General features: G+C 46.3%; 1 protein-coding gene across 1 annotated transcript in view; it reads right to left on the bottom strand.

Annotated features, from left to right (window-relative positions):
• ITGA9 (integrin subunit alpha 9) overlaps window positions 1-23,231 on the bottom strand; it is a 366,775-nt gene that overhangs the window by 303,291 nt on the left and 40,253 nt on the right. The window contains exons 5-8 of the mRNA XM_018067208.1: window positions 12,791-12,858; window positions 6,629-6,758; window positions 3,588-3,673; window positions 865-933 (exon numbers count right to left, since the gene is read on the bottom strand). Coding sequence (XP_017922697.1) covers window positions 865-933; window positions 3,588-3,673; window positions 6,629-6,758; window positions 12,791-12,858 — 353 coding nt within the window. The remainder of the gene's footprint in view (window positions 1-864; window positions 934-3,587; window positions 3,674-6,628; window positions 6,759-12,790; window positions 12,859-23,231) is intronic.

Genomic DNA, 23,231 nt, shown 5'->3' with positions numbered 1-23,231 from the left:
CCAAATCACCCGCTTCACTCCCTGCCTAAACTTGCCTCCTCTTAGTGCAGCCAGTCTCACCAAACAATCCTGCCAGCCGAAGCCAGGCTAAGGTGTGTACCACTGATAAGCCCATGAAAAATGGTACTTGTTGATCAAAGGAATCTCTACCTGGCTTAATTTCAGAACATGGTACAATATAATGGAAACTTACAGGAAGTGGGGAGAGAATTAGCAAGAGGGTAAGGATAACAAGATGACACAGGCAGATAAACCTTGCCAGGGCTAATTTCAGGGCAGCCTTCCCCAGCTATTTCTATTTCAAAGTCCCAAAAGGAACCGGGTGATCTTTGTTTGGTTTTTGTGGGGCAACGGTCCCTATGGCAATGAGGGCAGCAGGCTCGGGATGTGAGAAGGAGGGGCAGCTTTGGGTTGATGAGATAAGGGAGAGGGAGAACCACTTGTGTGCAGGCCTCCTCTGAAGATAATCGGCCACATATCTGTACTCAACAATGCGTGATCTTTCTGGAGTTGGGAGAAGGGCAGACAGAGAGGGACAGAGAGGCAGAGAGACAAAGGCAGAGAGAAGCAGGGCACACAGTCCTCCTGAGGAGTATCTGAACCATAGACAACCTTTAAGACTTCTGCGCTATAACTTGGTCATGTACAAACTCATCTTGCTACCTGTCTCTACAACACGCATGAATCCAGGATTCTGCAGGTCACACACGATGCTGAGAAGGTCAAGGCTCCAACATGCAGTAGAACCAGCATGTAAATGCAGGGCACAGACAGGCCTTTAAGCCAACGTTCTAAATAAGAACTGATTCCCACATGATGATACCTCATGAACAAACAAAAAGACACTAATCCCAAGGATCTCACCTTTTTACCTGAAGCTTGAAAAATCTTAATTAAGGTGCCTGATCTTCGGTCAGCTCTAAAAATATAAACCTATGGAAGGAAAAAGAATCTAGGTAAGATGTGTCCAATGACCAGATATTTATCAGCATTCTCTTGGGGGTCCTATTTAAAGGCCTGAACAGACACACAAGTTTGCCTACACTAGCTGATGACAAGTTACTTTACCAACTTTACAAAGAAAGTGTCCTTTAATCCTGAGGCAGAAGTCACCCCCATGCCTCCTGAACCACATCATTTACGGAGGCTGTGCCTAGTAAGACCCAAGGAGCTTCCAAATTGCTACCAAAAAATCAACTCCTGGGAGAAATATTTCTTCCTTGATACATTTCCTTCACTCCAGTTAGTTAGGGCCTTAGCAGGTGTCACAATAAAGTCAGCCCTTGGTGTCAGTAAATGGGCCCCAGAACCCCTGGGATAGCAAAATCCATAGATGCTCAAGCCTTATATGTAAAACAGCATAGTGTTTGCATATAACCTATGTAGTCATCTCTACAGTACCTAGAATATCTAATACAATATAAATACTATGTAAATAGTTGCAAATACAATGTATAAATACATTTGTACAGCAAATTCAAGTTTCACTTTTTGGAAATTCCTAGTTTTTTTTTTTCCTATTTTCATTCACTGTTGGTTGAAACCACAGGTGTGGAAATACAGATACGGAGGGCCGACTGTGTGAGACAGAGGGGTAGATGGGAGTATTTTAGACAAAGCAGTTTTCCAAAGTGGTTCCATAGAACATTAGTTTCAGGATAGCTGCTTAGATAAATATGAGTTTGGTTTGGGAAATGACCGAATTAAACAAATTCCTTTACTTGGGGACCTTTTGGAGGCTTTAGCATCAACATGTACACCGATGAATCTCCACCACAGCGAGGACTATTTGCACAGAACTTCCTAAATGACATGAGTATGTAAGTTCTTTTCCAAGTGGCATCTTAAAGGAAGAACAAATGTCCCATAAGAATCGGTCCTGGGGAGCCTCCCGTGAGGTAAGGAATCGTCATCTTACTGCAAACGCTTTCTTGCCCTGACACCAGAAATGATGACCGCCAAGATCCTGGAGGCCAGAGATCCATCCTGGGGTCCTTGGGAAGCAAGTGTGTACCCGTTCCCATGCCTGGGAATATGGAATGACCGCCAGCTTTGCTAACTATGACCCGTTTCCCCAGTGCCTCTCACGTGCTCTGGCTGAAAGCAGCAGTTTCATGCTTGCCTTTGTTAACTAGATCCACGATGCCCTCTGTCTGGTTCTATCAGTTTTAAGTACCACTCTCATCCTAAGACTTGACAGGGACTACACAGTTATCCCAACCATCTGAAGACAAGACAATACAATTAGATCAAGTTTTCTTGACTGGTGATTTAAAATAAATTGGTGATTAAAAAAAAAAAAAAACAAACCACGCTGTTGTCACCACCAAGGCATCCGTATCATTGTGAACTGGGAGGCAGGCATGTATGCCAATGCTACAGAGATGCCTGGTCACACACAGCTCCTCCTAGAAGAGATTATCTATATGGGGACAGCTCTTGGCTCTGTCCTTCCATCATGTAGAGGAATTCATGTGGCTCAGAAAGACCTATGCCTTGCTTGAAGTTATAAGAGTTCATTTGTCCACCTCCCCTGTACTCAGGCCCTGGATTTTTATCTGACTTCGTTTGCAGGGAAAATGATATCTGTGTCAACAGGAAGGGAGGCACATGCTCCAGAAACATGAGTGGCAACTTCTAACTCCTGCCGAGGAGGATCTGGGAAAATAACCCTCATGAACGCCCAGCAGTCACGCCTCATCTGCTGATCAGACTGACATCCTAGCTGAAGGCTCCGGTTAACAGTGGTCTCGGTCCAACTGGACCTCTCCAGAATCCACTTTTCCAAGTCCATGGAGATACAACCAGATTCTATCATGTGTCCACCCCTACGGTTAAGACTAAAGACCATTCCTCTGTTCAGTCTTACCTACAGAAAAACTACAGAGCTCGTTAAAATGCAGATTCCTGACTCATCTAGACTGACTCAACTGGATTTCCTTTAGCCTGGAGCTAAAGATCCAGCAAGCACAGTTCTCCATATCCCAGGCCCCACAGATGCCATGATTCCCAAAGGGATTCTGACGGCCCTATATACATGGAGTCTTTTCTACACTCTGGACAGACAATTTAGGGAAACAGGCCCATATATTCCCACTCTACCTTCTGGGTTGAACCAATCTTGTTCTAAAACATTGGAGAAAAACAAAAAATATGAGAAATCTAGGTCTAAAAATAAAGAAATCCCCAAAGATATCTGGGACTAGACTTGGCTCCATTAAGGCAAATTTCGAAAGGGTTTGGGAAAGGGGAGGGTTTGGGGTTGGGCAGCGCTAGATACCATTTCTTTGGTGGATGCCATCATGCCAGGGGACAACCTTAATCATTTCTCAAATAATACAGAGTCAGTCGTGTAAAACATTCTCAGATGACAACATGTCGAAGACAGAGAGGTCTGGAAGCAGTGTTCACACTCTGAAGAAGCCGTCAAATTAAACTCTCAAAAGAGGCCAAGTGAAGACAGGTGATTCAATATGTCACCATTATCCAGCAGCATGTCCACATCAACGTGAGCTGATACATCTCTCAAAAAAGGCAGTGCGCTTACCCTGCTGGCCCCATGCTAGTTCACACACTCTCCTCCTCACCTTCCCGATGCCTTCATCCTGCGGGGCACCCCCTACCACGTCAGTGGAGGACACGTGAGAAAAGTGGCCGGCAGTCACTGCGTAGCCTGCAAAGGACAGAAACCAAGGATGAGCTTGAGAAAGAAGAAAAAGACCCATCAGAAGACAGCACCTCTCAAGCAGCCTTTATCTGGACAATTATGATCCAGTTATTCTCGGAACATAAACTGCACATGTGCTCAGTCACAAAGTCGTGTCTGACTCTCTGCGACCCCACGGACTGTAGCCCTCCAGGTTCCTCTGTCCACGGGATTCTCCAGGCTAGAATACTGGACTGGGTGGCCTTTCTCCTCCAGGGGGTCCTCCTGACCCAGGGATCAAATCTGAGTCTCCTGTGTCTCCTGTACTGGCAGGCAGATTCTTTACCACTGAGCCGGGAAGCCCCAGGAACAAATGGCAGCTGTCAGCCTTCTCACTGCGGAACGGCTCATCTCACACAAAGACAAGGACCCAGGGCAGGGAAGAGTGTTCTCTGAGTGTCCTCTTTTGAACAGGTGCTATGCTAAACATTCTACATCTGTTTTTTGTTGTCATGTTGCTCCTTTCTAAAATATAATTCTCATACAGTAAATTACACACATCTGACGTGTAGAATTTAACAAGTGTGGACACGTGGACACAACCATGCAGTCGCCACCCAGAGTGACTATAACCACAGAATCCCTCTGTCCTTCTCCCAATCACTACCCGCTACAGGTCACCCCATTCTGATTTCCATCACCATGCATTACTGTGCCTGTTCTAAACATCACTCAGTATAACATCTGGGGACTGCCCTGGTGGGCTGCTGGCTGAGACTCCACGTTCCCAATGCAGGGGGCCCAGGCTCAAACCCTGGTCAGGGAACTAGATCCCACATGCCGCAACCAAGATTCGCATGCCACAATGAAGAGTTTGCATGATACAACTAAGACTAAGCACAGCCAAATAAATAAAAATAATTACTTTTTAAAACCCATAACATCTCTGAGGTTTAGCACATGCTGCTGAGTGTAGTGGCAGTTTCTTTTTGTGGTTGAGTAGGTTCACTTTTATGACTATGTCATAATGTCTTTATCCTCCTAAAGCTGGGCACTTGGGTTCCTTCCTGTTATTTCAACTTTATTGTGAATAAAACTGTTGTGAAATTCTTACACAGGTCTTCAGATGCCACTGATATGGGCATGGGGACTAAACATGGGTAAGCAATGTGTCCGAGGTTACTCAGCAAGATTCAGATCCAATCTGTGTGTCTCCCAAGCTCCTGTCGTGAGCCATTACACACATCCCTTCCTAAGAAAAGGGAGAAAAAAGCTTACAGTTGGATAGAAGGATAGCTGCGCAAAGAATCTGGAGGCGAAAGGAATCTAGAAGTAAAGGCAAAAGTTGTCTGAGCTTGGCCTCAGCGTCTCCTGTTTTCTGAGCCCTGTTGCAGCAGAAACCCTGTACAGGTTGCCATGTATTCTCCAGACCTTTTCCTCAGCCACAAACCCTAGTGCTATGATCATAAGATGCTTGCATTTTGTGTAATGTCATACTACGATCAATTCTTACTCACCAGGTGACTGATTTCTCTCAGACTGGAGGTTCATATCCCTTAACAGCATGATCAGTGCCCGCAGAGCTTCACGTGACCCTGTGTGCATGAGCTTCTAAAGCATGAGGGCCTCTGACGGGCACACAGGGAAGAGCCACAGGCCCTAAGGCTCAGAAGGGCTAACCCTGACCCTAAAGCCATGTCCAAACTGGGCTCTTTTCTGTCTTCTCGTTATTCTCTGATATAATAAACATGTGCTGCCCCAGGCACTATACCAAGACCTGGAAATGTCAGCCAACTCCCCTCCTCAAGGAGCTCCCAGTCCCAGGGAGAGGTCACACCACCGGACTGTGCTGGCTGCTGAGCACCTAGACTCTGGGCTCAGAAAGTACAGGCTTAACCCCCGCTCTACTACTGATGAACCATGGGACCTCGGCAGATTAAATGACTTCTTCACCTCGGCCTCTTTACCTATAAATAACGGCTGCCTCATAAGATTGTTCCAGGAATTAAAAGAAATAATATGCAGAGCCTGACATGACATGAAGTAAGTCTTCAATAAATGAGAGCACTAAGGAGCTGGGAGCACAGAACAATCAACGCCTCAAAGACTGTGAGTAAAGGTCTCAAAGCCTGTGTTACTGGCTAAAAAACTTGTAGTTAGAAAGGGAAAAGGCAAGTCAGCGAGTTCCTCCTGCCAACTCACAAGTGAATCTCTATGCAAAAGGCAGTCAGGGGCTCCCCCAGATTTGAATTAAGTGTAATAAGTGAAAGAATGTTTTCTCATCATTAGGTCTTGCTAAATTTAGCTTCATTTTCAGCCCAGAATTGCAGCATTTAGGGCCTGAATTAAAGAAAACAAGCATGTCAAATTGTCTTATACACAAGCAAAGACAGCCCCTCTCTGTTCTCTAATAAGCACGGGCTTGTCCCGGGTCATTCTGGCCTGGTGGCTGCTCACGTAAGTTGTGTATATTTTCTTTCCAGAGGATTAAAAGGGTTGAGAAACAAGAAAAGTTTTTCTGAGCCTTTAATTAAACTTTAGGATTGGGGTGCCATCCGTCATGCTCATGTCTGGTTCTTGTTATTGCTATCTGCAACCAGTCTTGTGACCAGGAAGCAGAGACCTCATCCACAGGAAAGTCCTAGAAACCCAGAATTCTCTTGCATTCATCTTGTATCTAATCATCTGAACCCGAGTATTTGCTACAATAAGAAAAGAAAATGTTTGCTTCTTTGGAGGTTCAACTGTCAGCTTTTTAATGAAATCACACAGTTTGAATTCAGTCCCCTGTATTGTTCTCTTTTCTGCCTTCTGCGTGTGTGGCTCAGTGTTGAGGTATCCTGGTTAAAAGTGCAAAACCTAGAACAACAGATGCAAAAGCCCAGGAACTCTGCTTCCCACCAGGAAAGCGGCCACTGGCAAGCTTGGTGGCAGTCTCTCCCACTTCCCCTTTCCTACCTGTCGTCCCCCTGAGCTACTCACCCAGGTAGGTGTATCTCCTGTTCATGATCACTTCATCATTCAGTTTGAAATAGGTGTTGTCCGTGAGGTTCAGCACTTTGACTGTCCCAGACCAATAAAATGAGCCTGGGGCGCCCATCACCACCAGCTCCTACGAAAGAGAAACCCAAAGGTGAAAAGGGAAGGAAACTGAAGAGGGGATAGAGCAGTGTGGTGAGATCCACAATCACAACAAGGAACTCGTAATAAACTAAAGATGCCCCACGAGAACTTTCTTTATGAGCAACACAAAAAATTCACATTTATATTATTGACAACTGCTAAGATATGGAAGCAAACTAAATGTCTATCAACAGATGAATGGGTAAAGAAGACGTGGTACATACAGACAATGGAATATTACTCAGTCATAAAAAGGAGAAAATTTTGCCATTTCCTGCAACAGAGGCCATTATGCTAAGTGAGATAAGTCTGACAGAGAAAGACATCATTAAGTCTTTCCTTCCCCTATAGGAAATCCTTTCTCTTTTATTATACTTTCTAAGAGCTGACTCATTGGAAAAGACTTTGATGCTGGGAGGGATTGAGGGCAGGAGGAGAAGGGGACGACAGAGGATGAGATGGCTGGATGGCATCACTGACTCGATGGACATGAATCTAAGTGAACTCCGGGAGTTGGTGATGGACAGGGAGGCCTGGCATGCTGCAATTCATGGGGTCTCAAAGAGTCGGACACGACTGAGCAACTGAACTGAACTGAAAGTATGTATACTGTAATAAGAAATAATAAAAATTATTTTTCAAACCAAATCATTGACTTTTCATTCAACAATATTTATTAAGCATCTTTTACTAGGTATGAAAGCTTATACCAGGTCCAAATATCATTCAAGTCCCTTTCTACAACATTCCCTGGGTAAGACAACATGGAACTGTACAAAATACTTTAGAAAACACTCTGTCCTAAAGGGTTACAATTGAAGACAGGTAGAGGCCTTCCAGGCTCATGGAGACGCCAGACGCTGCACAGGTCACACCTCTCGTGGCTGACACGCAGCCACCCACCCCTGGCCTCTAGAGTCCCCACACTGTTATACTTCAGAAACATCATTCCTGGCTGGCCCTTCCCTGCAGAGCTGAAGCTGCTGGTTTCCAACGAGTTCTCAGAGGCTAGATCCTGCTGGAAGAGATCTGAGTTTCTGATGGCAATTCATAAAGTGACACTGAATTAATTCCAAGAGTAAATGTCTGAAAAAAGCCATAGCCATCTAAATGGAGAGCAGAGAGAGGAGGACAGAGAAGGCAGAAAGAAGAGCACGTGTGTGGCAGCAGCGGCAGGACAATGCTTTAAGCAACACATGTTTCGTGGGCAATCTTGATAACAGCTTTAACAAAGCAGCATGTGAGCATCACTGGAAAGAAAGCCACTAGACTCCAGCATGAATGGTTTGCTCTTGATAATTCAGGAAGGTGCTGACTAAGAATGACCATTGAGAAGCACTTCATTTTAAGGTTCTAATATCTTATCCAGGCTTCCCTGGTGGCTCAGATGGTAAAGAATCTGCCTGCAATCCGAGAGACCTGGGTTTGATCCCTGGGTCAGGAAGATCCCCTGGAGAAGGGAATGGCAACCCATTCCAGTATTTTTGCCTGGGAAATCCCATGGACAGAGGAGCCTGGAGGGCTATTGTCCATGGGGTCACAAAGAGTCAGACACAACTGAGTGACTAACACTTTCACACTTTCACTTTCTGGGGTATCTCACTGTTTTATAAAAATATATCGCTTTCTGCACTTTGGATACATCTCTAGGAAAACACGGGCAGTGCACGCACTCACTCATTCATTCTCCTTTTACTTATCTGTTCTCTGTAAGGGACTGTCCAAGCACTAGCAGGGGCATGAGAAAGACAAATGATCATCAGAGCAGAGAGACCTTCTCCTTGGCCTTGAGCTCAGGAAGAAATCTGTCATCAGTGCCCTAACACTGGGCGCACAGAAGGTCATAATGAGCAGTATCCCCAGGGCCAACTGTATACACAGTGTAGAACTTTCTCTACCAGCAGTCTTTCCTGGACCAAAGCTCTGAGCATCAACAGAGATCTGAAAGGCTCTTCAGGACACCAGGCAATGGAGGTGCTGCTTTCCGATAATTCAGATCAATCCAGGGTGAAAGTTAAGAAATGTACATTGAACGTATCACTGCATCCCCTCTCTCAAACATTATAAAGAGGATAAGACAAAGCCATCTCTCTCCTCAAAAACATTTAAAATGAAAAGCATTTGTGTTTTTTTCCCCCTTTCCTCTTAGTGTTCAAGAGGAAATTCCCCTGCAGTTCAAATTATTAATAGATAAACTGAGGCCCAGCCTGAGACCCTCAGAGCTGGGGGTAGGAAAACAGTGTCTCCGTGGGACTCCCTCCTATTTGGCTTTTTCCATCTGCTGTGGGTGCAGCCTGGGCCCTTTTGCCACTGTCCACAAGTGCGAGGAAAATGTGATCAATGCTTGGCTCCTCACCACCCGGGAAATAGCCAACACAAATGTAACACACAGAAGTATGAGCTCCTCATAAAGTCCAAGGTCACCCCTGCTGAAATCCCATCAATAATTAGCATGGGCCTTTCCACAAAGGGCAGAACCTCCCAGGTATCTGGAGCTACCCAAGATTTACTGCTGCTGCTGCTGCTAAGTCGCTTCAGTTGTGTCCGACTCTGTGCGACCCCATAGATGGCAGCCCACCAGGCTGCCCCGTCCCTGGGATTCTCCAGGCAAGAACACTGGAGTGGGTTGCCACTGCCTTCTCCAATGCATGAAAGTGAAAAGTGAAAGTGAAATTGCTCAGTCGTGTCCGACTCTTAGCGACCCCATGGACTGCAGCCTACCAGGCTCCTCTGTCCATGGGATTTTCCAGGCAAGAGTACTGGAGTGAGGTGCCATTGCCCAAGATTTAAGCTGCCAGGCATTTCTCGGTGCCCTGCAGATTGGCACAGGCAGGGAGGCAAAAGAGTCCTCAGGACCTGTGACAAAAATCTATGCCAAACTAATTTCCACCCAAATGTCCCCAGGTTCTCATGGTGGTGTCCCAACGCTGGCGGGGCTGGGCTGTCTTCTCACACTGCTTAGAAGTATCTATCTCTGTTATCCTAGGCTGCAAAAATAAACATGTTCCCGGAAAGTTCTCTTCTTGTCCTCAACGCTGGGCTAAAATTCATGTGGTGTCCACAGCTCAAACAGCTTTGATAACCAGGGTCACTGATCTTCAAGACAAGCAGTCGCCTTGGGCCCAAGAAGTTTGGGACAACAGGGCCATGACTGGAAGGCCCGGAAGCACATCCAGCTTGGGAGGCAGCTGCCCACCCTGTGCAGGGAAGGCGCAGCTCCCAGAGAAGGCAAACCCAAGTGACAAGGTCAGCGGGAGGGCAGGAGAGGGGTGCAGAGCTGCCTGACCCCTTCAACCGCATTTCCTGCTCGGCCTCCAACAGCTGAAGTTTCAGAAACAAGAGAGTCCGCGAGTTCAAAGACCTCCTGTTTAGACAGTGCAAAAGCCTGGGAACTGAACCAAAGGCCAAGGGCCCCTGTGGCTGGAGATGGCGTGGCCAGGTCAGGACTGAGCACTCCAGACCCTGCCCCCCCTGCAGCGCTCCACGCACCAGCGCCACCGCTCACCAACCACGCTTCCCTCGGGCTCTGGAGCCCAGGGCCTGGGGTCCCAACAGGTCCTCTGGTTCCTCTGGGAACCCGGAGCTGGCACAGCCCCCTGCTTACCCTCTGCACCCCTGAACTTCCTCTTCACCCCCCAGCCCCAGTGTCCTCGTCCTTCTTGACTCTTCCAGCTGAAGATACCCCCTCCCTGGGACTCCTCCTCCCCTCTAGCTCCCAACCGCCATCTCTGATGAATTCTCATTTCTGCAATGACTTGACTTTCTCCTCCCACTGTCTAAAGGAGGTATTCTACACACATACACACACACACCCAGAGCCCCCCAACCCCAGACCCATGCTAAGCACACCTGTGCGCTGTGCTTAGTCATTCAATTGTGTCGGAGTCTTTGTCACTCCATGGACTGTAGCCCACCAGGTTCCTCTGTCTGTGGAATTCTCCAGGCAAGAATCCTGGAGTGGGTTGCCATGCCCTCCTCCAGGGGGTCATCCCAATCCAGGGATCAAACCCAGGTTTCCTGCATTGCAGGAAGACTCTTTACCATATGAACCACCAGGGAAGCATAGCTAGTCCCCTCAGAAACATACTAGGATTGGTCAAATTGAGGCTACATTCTAAAAACATTCATGTGACCATCCCATCCCATTACCTCACATGGCACATGTCTAAGGCAGACCCCATGGTTTGCCTCTTCCAGTGGATTCTTTCTTGGGCAGCCCCCTTTCCACTGGTACCACCATTCCCCAGAACCCTGGCATAAAACCTCCTTCCTCCACCGCACAGTCCTCTGCTTGCCCAGCCTGCAGACACTGCCTTCACATTCTCTGACTTCTGTCATCCTTTTGATTCCTGAAGCACCCCCCTCCCCAAGCTGCCCTGTCATTTTGTGGCAGGACCACATCACAGCCTTCGACCTGGCCTCCCTCCAGGCTCCCCCACTTCCAGACTCCTGGGCACAAGAGCAGCCCAAATAGCCTTTCTTACAGCATGGCCACTACTGCATCTGTCACCTGCTTGCAAACTTACAGCGTTCTCACTAGATCTCATTGGAGGAATAAGAGCCACAGAATTTGCACCATCTAAATGCTCATTGAGATGGAAGACGGTGACCTTGGCCTACAGCAGGATGGTATTTCAAACCAACGAGGATAAAGAAACTGTTTAACAAACCAGTATCAGAACAACCAACCACACACTTAGGAAAACAATGTTCATTTTCCTCATATATTTGCAAACATAAATCCAAGATGGATTAAAGATATATTTTTTAATCTGTAAAAGTGACATAACAAAATACAGATGACCATTTCACACTCTTAAGATGGGGATGACCTTCCTAACAGAGATGTCTAGAATCCAGAAAGAAAAAGATTGTTAGATCTGACCAAAGATGAATGTTCACTGTCTGTAAAGGAACCATGTGTGTGCTAAGTCTCTTCAGCTGGGTCCGACTCTTTGTGACCCCATGGACTGTAGCCCACCAGGCTCCTCTGTCCATGGGATTCTCCAGGCAAGAATACTGGAGTGGGTTGCCTTGCCCTCCTCCAAGGGATCTTCCCAATCCAGGGATCAAACCCTCATCTCTAACATCTCCTGTGTTGGCAGGCAGGTTCTTTACCACTAGCATTATCTGGGAAGCTGTGGTATGTATTTTACTACAAAAAAAAAAAAAAAGCATGGATACAAGGAGACAAATTCAGGCCAGTGTATCTCCAGGCAATGACCATGGATGGCTCTTCTGAAGGGTGATGACAGTGGTGATCAAAGTTGTCACGTCTGGGATGTACTCTGGAGGTTAAAACAACGAGACTGTGTATGATTAGAAGTAAAGTAAAAAGTACATTTTTTTGGCCTGAGCAGCTAGCTGGATGATGGGGCCACTTACAGAGCCTGTTACGGAACTTTTCCCATGGCAGACCACCATAAAAAAGAGAAATGAGGAGCTGATGTGAAGAGTAAATGGACAGAGGGTGAGCATCACATGAGAAAATAGTCCCTAAACAGGGGCCACCAGCCAAAGGTCATGGTCCGACAGAACAGATCATAAGAACTCGAGTTCATGGTCCTTCAGAAACTGGGAAAGGGGATGGCTGGGGCTGCGCAGGAAAACTGAGTCTCTCCGCTAAGGAGAAGGACGGCTAGGAGGTGATGTCTGGATGCTTAATGTAGCCTCACACCCGCTGGCAAGAAGACATAAACTTACCTGGGCGTTGTCTCTCTCCCACCCACCCCCTTGAATCAATTCCTCCAGAGGTCTCAGAGTCAAACTGAGTCCCAGAGAAACTGTCCGAATGGGAGTGCAAATGGGCCAGCTCACCGTCTCTGCCCCATGGCCTCCGGCCAGCAGGTGTCCCAACCAGTATCAACATCCTTCCCTGGACGTGAGGACCAGAATTCACACAGAGGTGGGACCAGGGGGCGCGGGAGGATCAGAAGACCCACCTCAAAGGGCCCCCGAAACCCCCATTAGCCAAGAAATGAACACCCATGAGAGAAGAGCGGCCCAAAGAGCGATACCCACCTCGGTGAAGAAGCCCGCTATCCCGGCCTGGCAGGAGCCGTGCTCCTCTCCATACTTCTTCTTGTACTCTAGAGGGGGCGGGGAGGGAGGGAAGCAGACCACAGCCTCGTCAGTGTGTGCCAGGCGTGTGCAGAGCGGCCCCGCGTGCGGCCGTGGGCAGGGCCTAGGGACGCCGTGCAGACTGGGGCGCAGAAGGAAAGTCTCAGGAATCCACCAGACCTCGAAACTCCAGGCTCCGGGGCCATCAGGTAGCGAGGCTGCCAAGTGCCCCGATGGACTTCCTTTGCATGTGGGGAAGGAGGAGCGGCAGCCACCGTAATTAAGTGGGAGGCTGGCGACAATTACTTCATTCAGCCCAGAAAGGACGGGGAGCCCCAGGAGGAAGGAAGAGCTGAAAACATGACCCAGAAACGGAATGTTGTGGCCATCGCAGTGTGGAGTCCCCTGGGAGACAACAAAGCCTCCTCAAAGACACTACTTCCAGCTGGAGGCAACGTGCCTTCCAGCGCCCTCAGAGCCCAGGCGCCGCAGGAAGAGTGTAATCTGCTGGATCGGCCCCAGCACACGGTGACACCATCACTCTGAACTCCTCGTGTGGAAGGGACGGGGGAGATCTCTCCAGGCCAGAAGAAAACACATGAACCGATTCTCCTCCTCCGCCATTTCCTCAACTCCCAATACTCCAAGCCAACAACTGGGAACTCTGTTGCTACTGTTTCATATTTCCCTTGGCATTTTAAGTTTAGCAGGTTCTGGGCACTGTATCAGCTGTGCTCACATATCATTTCAGCAATCCCTCATCCCTGGGAACTCGTAGGGCCATTTGTAAACAAGTGAAAGCCCCAGAGGCTCAGAGAGGTTAAGTGACTCCTCCGAGGTCACACAGCTAGTAAATGGCAAAGCCAGATTCTACCCAAGTTCAGCAGACTGGGAAATTCACATTCTTTCACCTCTGCGACTGATCAAAGCTTTTGCAAAGTGAGTGGTTACCCGAAACCCAGAAGGTGACTAGTCATTTGAAATAATGACAGGAGTAAAGACATGGAAATGGAATGATATCCAGCTTAAGTGATTAATTACCTGTGAAACTGACTTGGCTGGACATAGACTCAGGGCGGCCCCTGGGCACCTTCAGGTCTAAGCTACCCAGTAAAACAACCCAGTGACCCCCCTCCCCATGTCACTCCCCACCTCCCCCGGCTCCTGACAAGTCTCTGCTTCCATTAAAAGCAATATAGTTCATTCTGAAACACAAAGCAAATAATACAAAGGAACAATGAGGCTGTGATTGCAACACAGTGCCACTTCCTTCGGCCCAGAGTGTGTCCTGGAAGAGAAGCGGGGGAAGGGCTCAGGGGAAATACAGAGTAATTCAGTTTCTAACAACACTCACCGCAGAGCCTGGTAACATTTTCCAGTAAGTGGCCATTAACCAACTGCTAAATTACAACAGAATGTCAATGGAGTTACTCCTCTTCTAGGCGAGGGCTAAATCAGTTCCTTCTGCCTTGTCCTGTTTTTACGAAGAGAACTCACAGCCCTGATAGAAAGCAACCCAGTGACGATGGAACGCAACTTCTCAGCAACATCTTGCGCCCAGGGCCGGGAGCAAGGCTTAATGCAAAGTCATAAACAGATCCTGCATCAAACTGTATGATGGCAAGAAATCACAGAAATTAATAATAAATCTTATATCAAATAGCACAATGGCAAGAAGGATCAGAATGCCCCAACCAGAACAAACAGTCACGTTAAATGTGGAAGGTCTGGCAAAAAGCACATCCACCCACCAACTCTAGGGTTAAACACCCAATTGTAAGTCTTGGACAAATGAACGTACAAAGGAAATTCCCATGAGCTGAAGGAAACTCCGATGCAGGACACAGGAGTTCAGCCTCATAAATTTAGGACATGAGTAGGAATTATGTGGGAATCTTTCATGCTTTAAAGAAAGCAGTCTCAAGGTCTCTTTTGTGACAGGGGCTCCAAAAACAGACAGAAAAACTTGTCTTTCTCTACATCCCCAAACTCCGCTGGTGAGCTCTGAGCCAGGAGCAGGCCCCAGGGTTCCCGAGGTAGATCACAGCCATTCGGGGATCTGGGAGGGTCCCAACTTCATCCCAGACCAAAGGCCAGCAGGGGAGGCCCTTTGACCAGCACCCTTGCCTCAGCCAGTATCTTGGCATCATTCAGAGGTCAGCCTGGCTCCCTGAGCTGGGACAGCCTCTTCCAAGGTCTGTGGACCAGAGACACACAGGCAGCAGGCACCATCACACAGGCTCCGATGGTCCTAAAACCCCAGGGTCTATACCTGCCTCCTCGGGGTGCTCTGGAGCCAGGAATCAACCACATGGGGCTCCTGACTGGTACCCAAGACTCCTGATGAGAGGACAGGCCATGTTCTGACTGTCCAGAAATGTCTGTACTCTGGTTAACCCCTTCAACCTGGAACAGGATCCAGTCCTATGCCTCCACACTCCCGGCCCCCACCCTACTGCACCACACTCTTCAGCGAGCAATTGTGACAACTCCAGTCTAGCAAGGCTCCACTGGGATGTGTATCTGACATTTCACATTCCACAGCTTTCCAGAACCCCTCCTCAAGCTCCTCTGCCCAGGTGACCTTGCAGGTAAAGTGATTCCCTCTCTCCATTTCAAAATGTATTCATCACATAGTTTATTCAACACCAAGACAATTTCACTGATCTCAGTGCCTCCAATACCAGCCCTGTACAAGGTATGGTGTGTGTAAGTGAGGCTTTGCCAAGGAAAGGGGTGGACGCTCTTGTCTGTGCCGACACAAGGCCCTGAGCAGAGAAGCAAAGGGCCCAGCACATTCCTCCAGATGCTGAGCACCTCGTCTCTCCAATCTGCTCACCTTGGACCTCTGTGCCCTCTGACCTCCCAGCCCTGCCCTCTCCTGACCTCCACCCCAGCCTTGCTTGAAGAGGAGCTGTGTCCTGGGTGCCAGGAACCCTGCTTCTCCAGTGGGTGCCATCACTGACCCAGAGCCCTGAGGATGATGGTGGGGATGACTGGAGCAGGTCTGGGATTCACAGCATGGATTTTTCTGGGCTTTCCAAACCTAGGTTGGTTGATTCTACCTTGGGCAATACCATCTCCCTCTCAGGCTGCAGGAGGAACTGGAAAGAATACTCAGAACCAGTTCTTCAATCTCTGCCTAACCCCTTGGCATGATCCTCCATGGACAGTCCCCAAAGATCTGAGAACACAGATGGGATGGCCACGCCCAGCACTCTTGCAACAAAGTGCTCTTCTTCTAAAAGTCAAACTCTTGTGAAGAAGTGACCTGAACAGCCTTTACACAACATTTCAAAGTTATTCCTGACCAAATACATCTTAAGACTAGGTACCATTGTGCAAGCACAGCCACTCAAACCCCAAGGCAAGTTGTGTGCCTGGCCTGCCCCTTTTCAGTAAAAATCAAACACCCACATTGTGCGGGCCTACCAGGTATTCAAAAATTCCGATTCAGCAAAAAGCGATCTAAGAAAGTAACTGTGAAATGAGGAAGATCACACCACAGACAAACTAGCACCTCAGGGCGCAGCGGTGGCCCTTAGGGCCTGGGCTCAGGTTATGGGGGCCTTCCCAGGAGGCGCTGAGTCTGGGGCCACAGCATGATCCAGCTGTTTCCACTCTCTTCAGTGTTATTTCCATGAGTTAAGGATACCACTGTTACTTTAACCTGATTCCTTCTGCAAGAAATAAAGAAAAAAATATATATATATATAAAATAAGATATGACATCCGGTCCCATCACTTCATGGCAAATAGATGGGGAAACAATGGAAACAGTGACAGACTTTATTTTCTTGGTCTCCAAAACCACTGCAGATGGTGACTGCAGCCGTGATATTAAAAGATGCTCGCTCCTCGGAAGAAAAGCTATGACAAACCTAGAGAGAATATTAAAAAGCAGAGACATTACTTTACTGACAAAGGTCCATATAGTCAAAGCTATGGTTTCGCCAGTAGTCATGTATGGATGTGAGAGCTGGACCATAAAGAAAGCTGAGCACCAAAGAATTGACGCTTTTCAACTGTGGTGCTGGAGAAGACTCCTGAGAGTCCCTTGGACAGCAAGGAAATCAAACCAGTCAATCCTAAAGGAAAATCAGTCCTGAATACTCACTGGAAGGACTGATGCTGATGCTAAAGCTGAAGCTCCAATACTTTGGCCACCTGATATGAAGAGCTGACTCATTAGAAAGGACCCTTATGCTGGAAAAGATTGAAGGCAGGAAGAAAAGGGGACAAGAGAGGATGAGGTGGTTGGATGGCATCACTGACTCAATGGACATGAGTTTGAGCAAGCTCTGGGAGTTGGTGATGGACAGGGAGGCCTGGCATGCTGCAGTCCATGGGGCTGCAAGGAGTCAGACATGACTGAGCAACTGAACTGAACTGGTAATATATATAAATATATACAAATACACAATACATAAAAAACATATATAATACATAAATATATATTTAAATATTTTTATGTCTTGTTTATATAATACATAAATATATATTTTAATATTTTATATCTTATTTATATAATACATTAAAATATTACGTATATTATATACATTTATATGTATATATAAAGGGCAGGTTGAAGTTTCTCTCTAAACCAGTTCTAAAACATAGGCCTTTCTTAAAAAAAAAATTATATATATATATATATATATATATATGTATATATATATGTAGGGAAATCTATCACACCTATACGTTAGAAAGCTTGCTTTTGCTTGTTGACACCTGAGAAGCAGGAGAGCCTCTATGAGAAGGGGTGGGTATGGAGACAAGGGGCTGCCCCACCACAACACAGCCAGGTCACACACCCTTGTTCGTGGACAGGTCCAGGAAGCACAGGGTGGAGGGCTGGGTGAGGACTGCCAGGCTCCTGCGTTCCCAGGAAGAACTGCCCCTGCACACACAAAGGCAGGGGGCCACTCAGTCTCCAAATGCCCTCAGGACGGGCCGGGCAGACAGGACCACAAACCGGCAGTTTCCTTCCTCTCTGCTGTAGAACAAAACGTGTGTCCACCTTAAAGCAGCGAAAGAGAACTGGGCTTGGCGGGATAGCAGCGCACAGATGCTGTAACAAACCTGACTGTTAAACATGGGGGAACTCAATCAGGGAAGCAAGGCATGGTGGCCTAGGGATCCCTCGGAGGAGCTGGGAACAGACTGGAAAGCTCTTTCTGATGTGGGTGGGTCTGAATTACGTGGCCTGCGTCACACACTTTGCTTCATTAAGATGTATGGCTCCTCAAGCCTAAAAATGGTAGTACTTTCCCTTGGTTGAGCTGCTGGTTTCACTAAACCCTGTCTAAACAGCAGGCAATTGGAGAGGAAAAAATACTGGTTTCCAAATGTTCACAACCCGCAACTTGATGCATGGAGCTTACACTAACGAATTTAATTCATTCAAGAATTGGCCTGGGTGGGGTCGCTTCCTGCACTCTTCCCAAAACACTGGTGGGATAAAACCAATCCATTGAAGGATCAAGATGTACTATACAATGTAACATATATTCTTCCTACTGAACTCTTCCTTTTATCCATTTGAGAAAGTTTTAATTTCAGTTCAGTTCAGTTCAGTCGCTCAGTCATGTCGACTCTTTGCGACCCCATGAATCGCAGCACGCCAGGCCTCCCTGTCCATCACCAACTCCCGGAGCTCACTCACACTCACGTCCATCGAGTCAGTGATGCCATCCAGCCATCTCATCCTCTGTCGTCCCCTTCTCCTCCTGCCCCCAATCCCTCCCAGCATCAGAGTCTTTTCAAGTGAGTCAACTCTTCGCATGAGGTGGCCAAAGTACTGGAGTTTCAGCTTTAGCATCATTCCTTCCAAAGAAATCCCAGGGTTGATCTCCTTCAGAATGGACTGGTTGGATCTCTTTGCAGGCCAAGGGACGCTCAAGAGTCTTCTCCAATACCACGGTTCAAAAGCATCAATTCTTCGGCCCTCAGCCTTCTTCACAGTCCAACTCTCACATCCATACATGACCACTGGAAAAACCATAGCCTTGACTTGACGGACATTAGTTGGCAAAGTAATGTCTCTGCTTTTGAATATGTTATCTAGGTTGGTCATAACTTTTGTTCCAAGGAGTAAGCATCTTTTAATTTCATGGCTGCAGTCACCATCTGCAGTGATTTTAGAGCCCCCAAAAATAAAGTCTGACACTGTTTCCACTGTTTCCCCATCTATTTGCCATAAAGTGATGGGAGCAGATGCCATGATCTTCGTTTCCTGAATGTTGAGCTTTAGGCCAACTTTTTCACTCTCCTCTTTCACTTTCATCAAGAGGCTTTTTAGTTCCTCTTCACTTTGCCATAAGGGTGGTGTCATCTGCATATCTGAGGTTATTGATCTTTCTCCCGGCAATCTTGATTCCAGCTTGTGTTTCTTCCAGTCCAGCGTTTCTCATGATGTACTCTGCATAGAAGTTAAATAAGCAGGGTGACAATATACAGCCTTGACGTACTCCTTTTCCTATTTGGAACCAGTCTGTTGTTCCATGTCTGGTTCTAACTGTTGCTTCCTGACCTGCATATAGGTTTCTCAAGAGGCAGGTCAGGGGGTCTGATATTCCCATCTCTTTCAGAATTTTCCGCAGTTTATTGTGATCCACACAGTCAAGGCTTTGGCATAGTCAATAAAGCAGAAATAGATGTTTTTCTGGAACTCTCTTGCTTTTTCCATGATCCAGCAGATGTTGGCAATTTGATCTCTGGTTCCTCTGCCTTTTCTAAAACCAGCTTGAACATCAGGGAGTTCACGGTTCATGTATTGCTGAAGCCTGGCTTGGAGAATTTTGAGCATTACTTTACTAGCGTGTGAGATGAGTGCAATTGTGCGGTAGTTTGAGCATTCTTTGGCATTGCCTTTCTTTGGAATTGGAATGAAAACTGACCTTTTCCAGTCCTGTGGCCACTGCTGAGGTTTCCAAATTTTCTGGCATATTGAGTGCAGCACTTTCACAGCATCATCTTTCAGGATTTGAAAAAGCTCAACTGGAATTCCATCACCTCCACTAGCTTTGTTCGTAGTGATGCTTTCTAAGGCCCACTTGACTTCACATTCCAGGATGTCTGGCTCTAGGTGAGTGATCACACCATCATGATTATCTGGGTCATGAAGATCTTTTTTGTATAGTTCTTCTGTGTATTCTTGCTACCTCTTCTCAATATCTTCTGCTTCTGTTAGGTCCAGACCATTTCTGTCCTTTATCGAGCCCATCTTTGCATGAAATGTTCCCTTGGTATCTCTAATTTTCTTGAAGAGATCTCTAGTCTTTCCCATTTTGTCCTTTTCCTCTATTTCTTTGCACTGATCACAAGGAAGGCTTTCTTATCTCTTCTTGCTATTCTCTGGAACTCTGCATTCAGATGCTTATATCTTTCCTTTTCTCCTTTGCTTTTCACCTCTCTTCTTTTCACAGCTATTTGTAAGGCCTCCCCAGACAGCCATTTTGCTTTTTTGCATTTCTTTTCCATGGGGATGGTCTTGATCCCTGTTTCCTGTACAATGTCACGAACCTCATTCCATAGTTCATCAGGCACTCTATCTATCAGATCTAGGCCCTTAAATCTATTTCTCACTTCCACTGTATAATCATAAGGGATTTGATTTAGGTCATACCTGAATGGTCTAGCGGTTTTCCCTACTTTCTTCAATTTGAGTCTGAATTTGGTAATAAGGAGTTCATGATCGGAGCCACAGTCAGCTCCTGGTCTTGTTTTTGTTGACTGTATAGAGCTTCTCCATCTTTGGCTGCAAAGAATATAATCAATCTGATTTCGGTGTTGACCATCTGGTGATGTCCATGTGTAGAGTCTTCTCTTGTGTTGTTGGAAGAGGGTGTTTGCTATGACCAGTGCATTTTCTTGGCAAAACTCTATTAGTCTTTGCTCTGCTTCATTCCGCATTCCAAGGCCAAATTTGCCTGTTACTCCAGGTGTTTCTTGACTTCCTACTTTTGTATTTCAGTCCCCTATAATGAAAAGGACATCCTTTTTAGTTCTAAAAGGTCTTGTAGGTCTTCATAAAACCGTTCAACTTCAGCTTCTTCAGCATTACTGGTTGGGGCATAGACTTGGATAACTGTGATATTGAATGGTTTGCCTTGGAGACGAACAGAGATCATTCTGTCATTTTTGAGATTGCATCCAAGTACTGCATTTCAGACTCTTTTGTTGACCATGATGGCTACTCCATTTCTTCTGAGGGATTCCTGCCCACAGTAGTAGATATAATGGTCATCTGAGTTAAATTCACCCATTCCAGTCCATTTTAGCTTGCTGATTCCTAGCATGTCAATGTTCACTCTTGCCATGTCTTGTTTGACCAGTTCCAATTTGCCTTGATTCATGGACCTGACATTCCAGGTTCCTATGCAATAGTGCTCTTACAGCATCGGATCTTGCTGCGATCAGCAGTCACATCCACAACTGGGCATTGTTTTTGTTTTGGCTTCATCCCTTCATTCTTTCTGGAGTTATTTCTCCACTGATCTCCAATAGCATATTGGGCACCTACTGACCTGGGGAGTTCCTCTTTCAGTATCCTATCATTTTGCCTTTTCATACTGTTCATGGGTTTCTCAAGGCAAGAATACTGAAGTGGTTTGTCATTCCCTTCTCCAGTGGACCACATTCTGTCAGTCTTTTTAACATATCAGTTTAAAAGCTATCTTTCCATAGTTTCTTAGCCAAGCCATGAAATTAAATACCAGATTGAAAAAACTGCTTTCCACTCTTCATGTCTAAATTTTTGCTCAATTTCTGAGTGAATACTAACCAAATGATAATAAAACAATTTGATTATACAAATGAACTTATATACAAAACAGAAATGGGGCTTCCCAACGGCTCAGTGGGTAAAGAATCCACCTGCAATGAAGGAGAAGCAGGAGACACAGGTTTGATTCCTGGGTGGGGAAGATCCCCTGGAGGACAAAAATGCAACCCACCCCAGTATTCTTGCTTGAAAAATGCCATGGTCAGAGAAGCCTAGCAGGCTATATACACACAGAGAAGCCTAGCAGGACCCATACAGTCCATAGGGTCGCAGAGAGTTGGGCATGACTAAGACATCACCAGATGGTCAATACTGAAATCAGATTGATTATATTCTTTGCAGCCAAAGATGGAGAAGCTCTATACAGTCAGCAAAAACAAGACCAGGAGGTGACTGTGGCTCAGATCATCAACTCCTTATTGCCAAATTCAAACTTAAATTGAAGAAAGCAGGGAAAATCATTAGGACATTCAGGTATGACCTAAATCAAATCCCTTACGATTATACAGTGAAAGTGACACATAGATTCAAGGCATTAGATCTGATAGACAGGGTGCCTGAAAAACTATGGACAGAGGTTCATGATATTCTAGAAAGCAGTGATCAAGACCAAGAAAAAGAAATGCAAAAAGGCAAAATGTTTGTCTGAAGAGGCCTTATAAATAGCTGTGAAAAGAAGAGAATCGAAAGGCAAAGGAGAAAAGGAAAGATAGATCCATCTAAATGCAGAGTTCCAAAGAATAGAAAGGAGAGATAAGAAAGCCTTCCTCAGTGATTAATGCAAAGAAATAGAGGAAAACAATAGAATGGGAAAGACTAGAGATCTCTTCAAGAAAATTAGAGATACCAAGGGAACATTTCATGCAAAGATGAGCACAACAAAGGACAGAACTGGTATGGACCTAACAGAAGCAGAAGATATTAAGAAGAGGTAGCAAGAATACACAGAAGAACTATACAAAAAAGATCTTCATGACCCAGATAATCATGATGGTGTGATCACTCACCTAGAGCCAGACATCCTGGAATGTGAAGTCAAGTGGGCCTTAGAAAGCATCACTACAAACAAAGCTAGTGGAGGTGATGGAATTCCAGTTGAGCTTTTTCAAATCCTGAAAGATGATGCTGTGAAAAGTACTACACTCAATATGTCAGCGAATCTAGAAAACTCAGCAGTGGCCACAGGACTGGAAAAGGTCAGTTTTCATGCCAATCCCAAAGAAAGGCAATGCCAAAGAATGCTCAAACCACTGCAGAATTGCACTCATCTCACACGCTAGCAAAGGAATGCTCAAAATTCTCCAGGCCAGGCTTCAATAGTACGTGAACCGTGAACTTCCTGATGTTCAAGCTGGATTTAGAAAAGGCAGAGGAACCAGTGATCAAATTGCCAACATCCTTTGGATCATCAAAAAAGCAACAGAGTTCCAGAAAAACATCTACTTCTACTTTATTGACTATGCTAAAGCCTTTGACTGTGTGGATCACAATAAACTGCGGAAAATTCTTAAAGTGATAGGAATAACAGATCACCGGACCTGCCTCCTGAGAAATCTGTACTCAGGTCAAGAAGCGACAGTTAAAACTGGACACGAAACAACAGACTGGTTCCAA

The sequence above is a fragment of the Capra hircus genome, chromosome 22 (assembly GCF_001704415.2).
Source record: "Capra hircus breed San Clemente chromosome 22, ASM170441v1, whole genome shotgun sequence".
Taxonomy (NCBI): domain Eukaryota; kingdom Metazoa; phylum Chordata; class Mammalia; order Artiodactyla; family Bovidae; genus Capra; species Capra hircus.
Note: the sequence above shows the minus strand (reverse complement) of the source record. Positions and strands in the feature narration are given on the sequence as shown.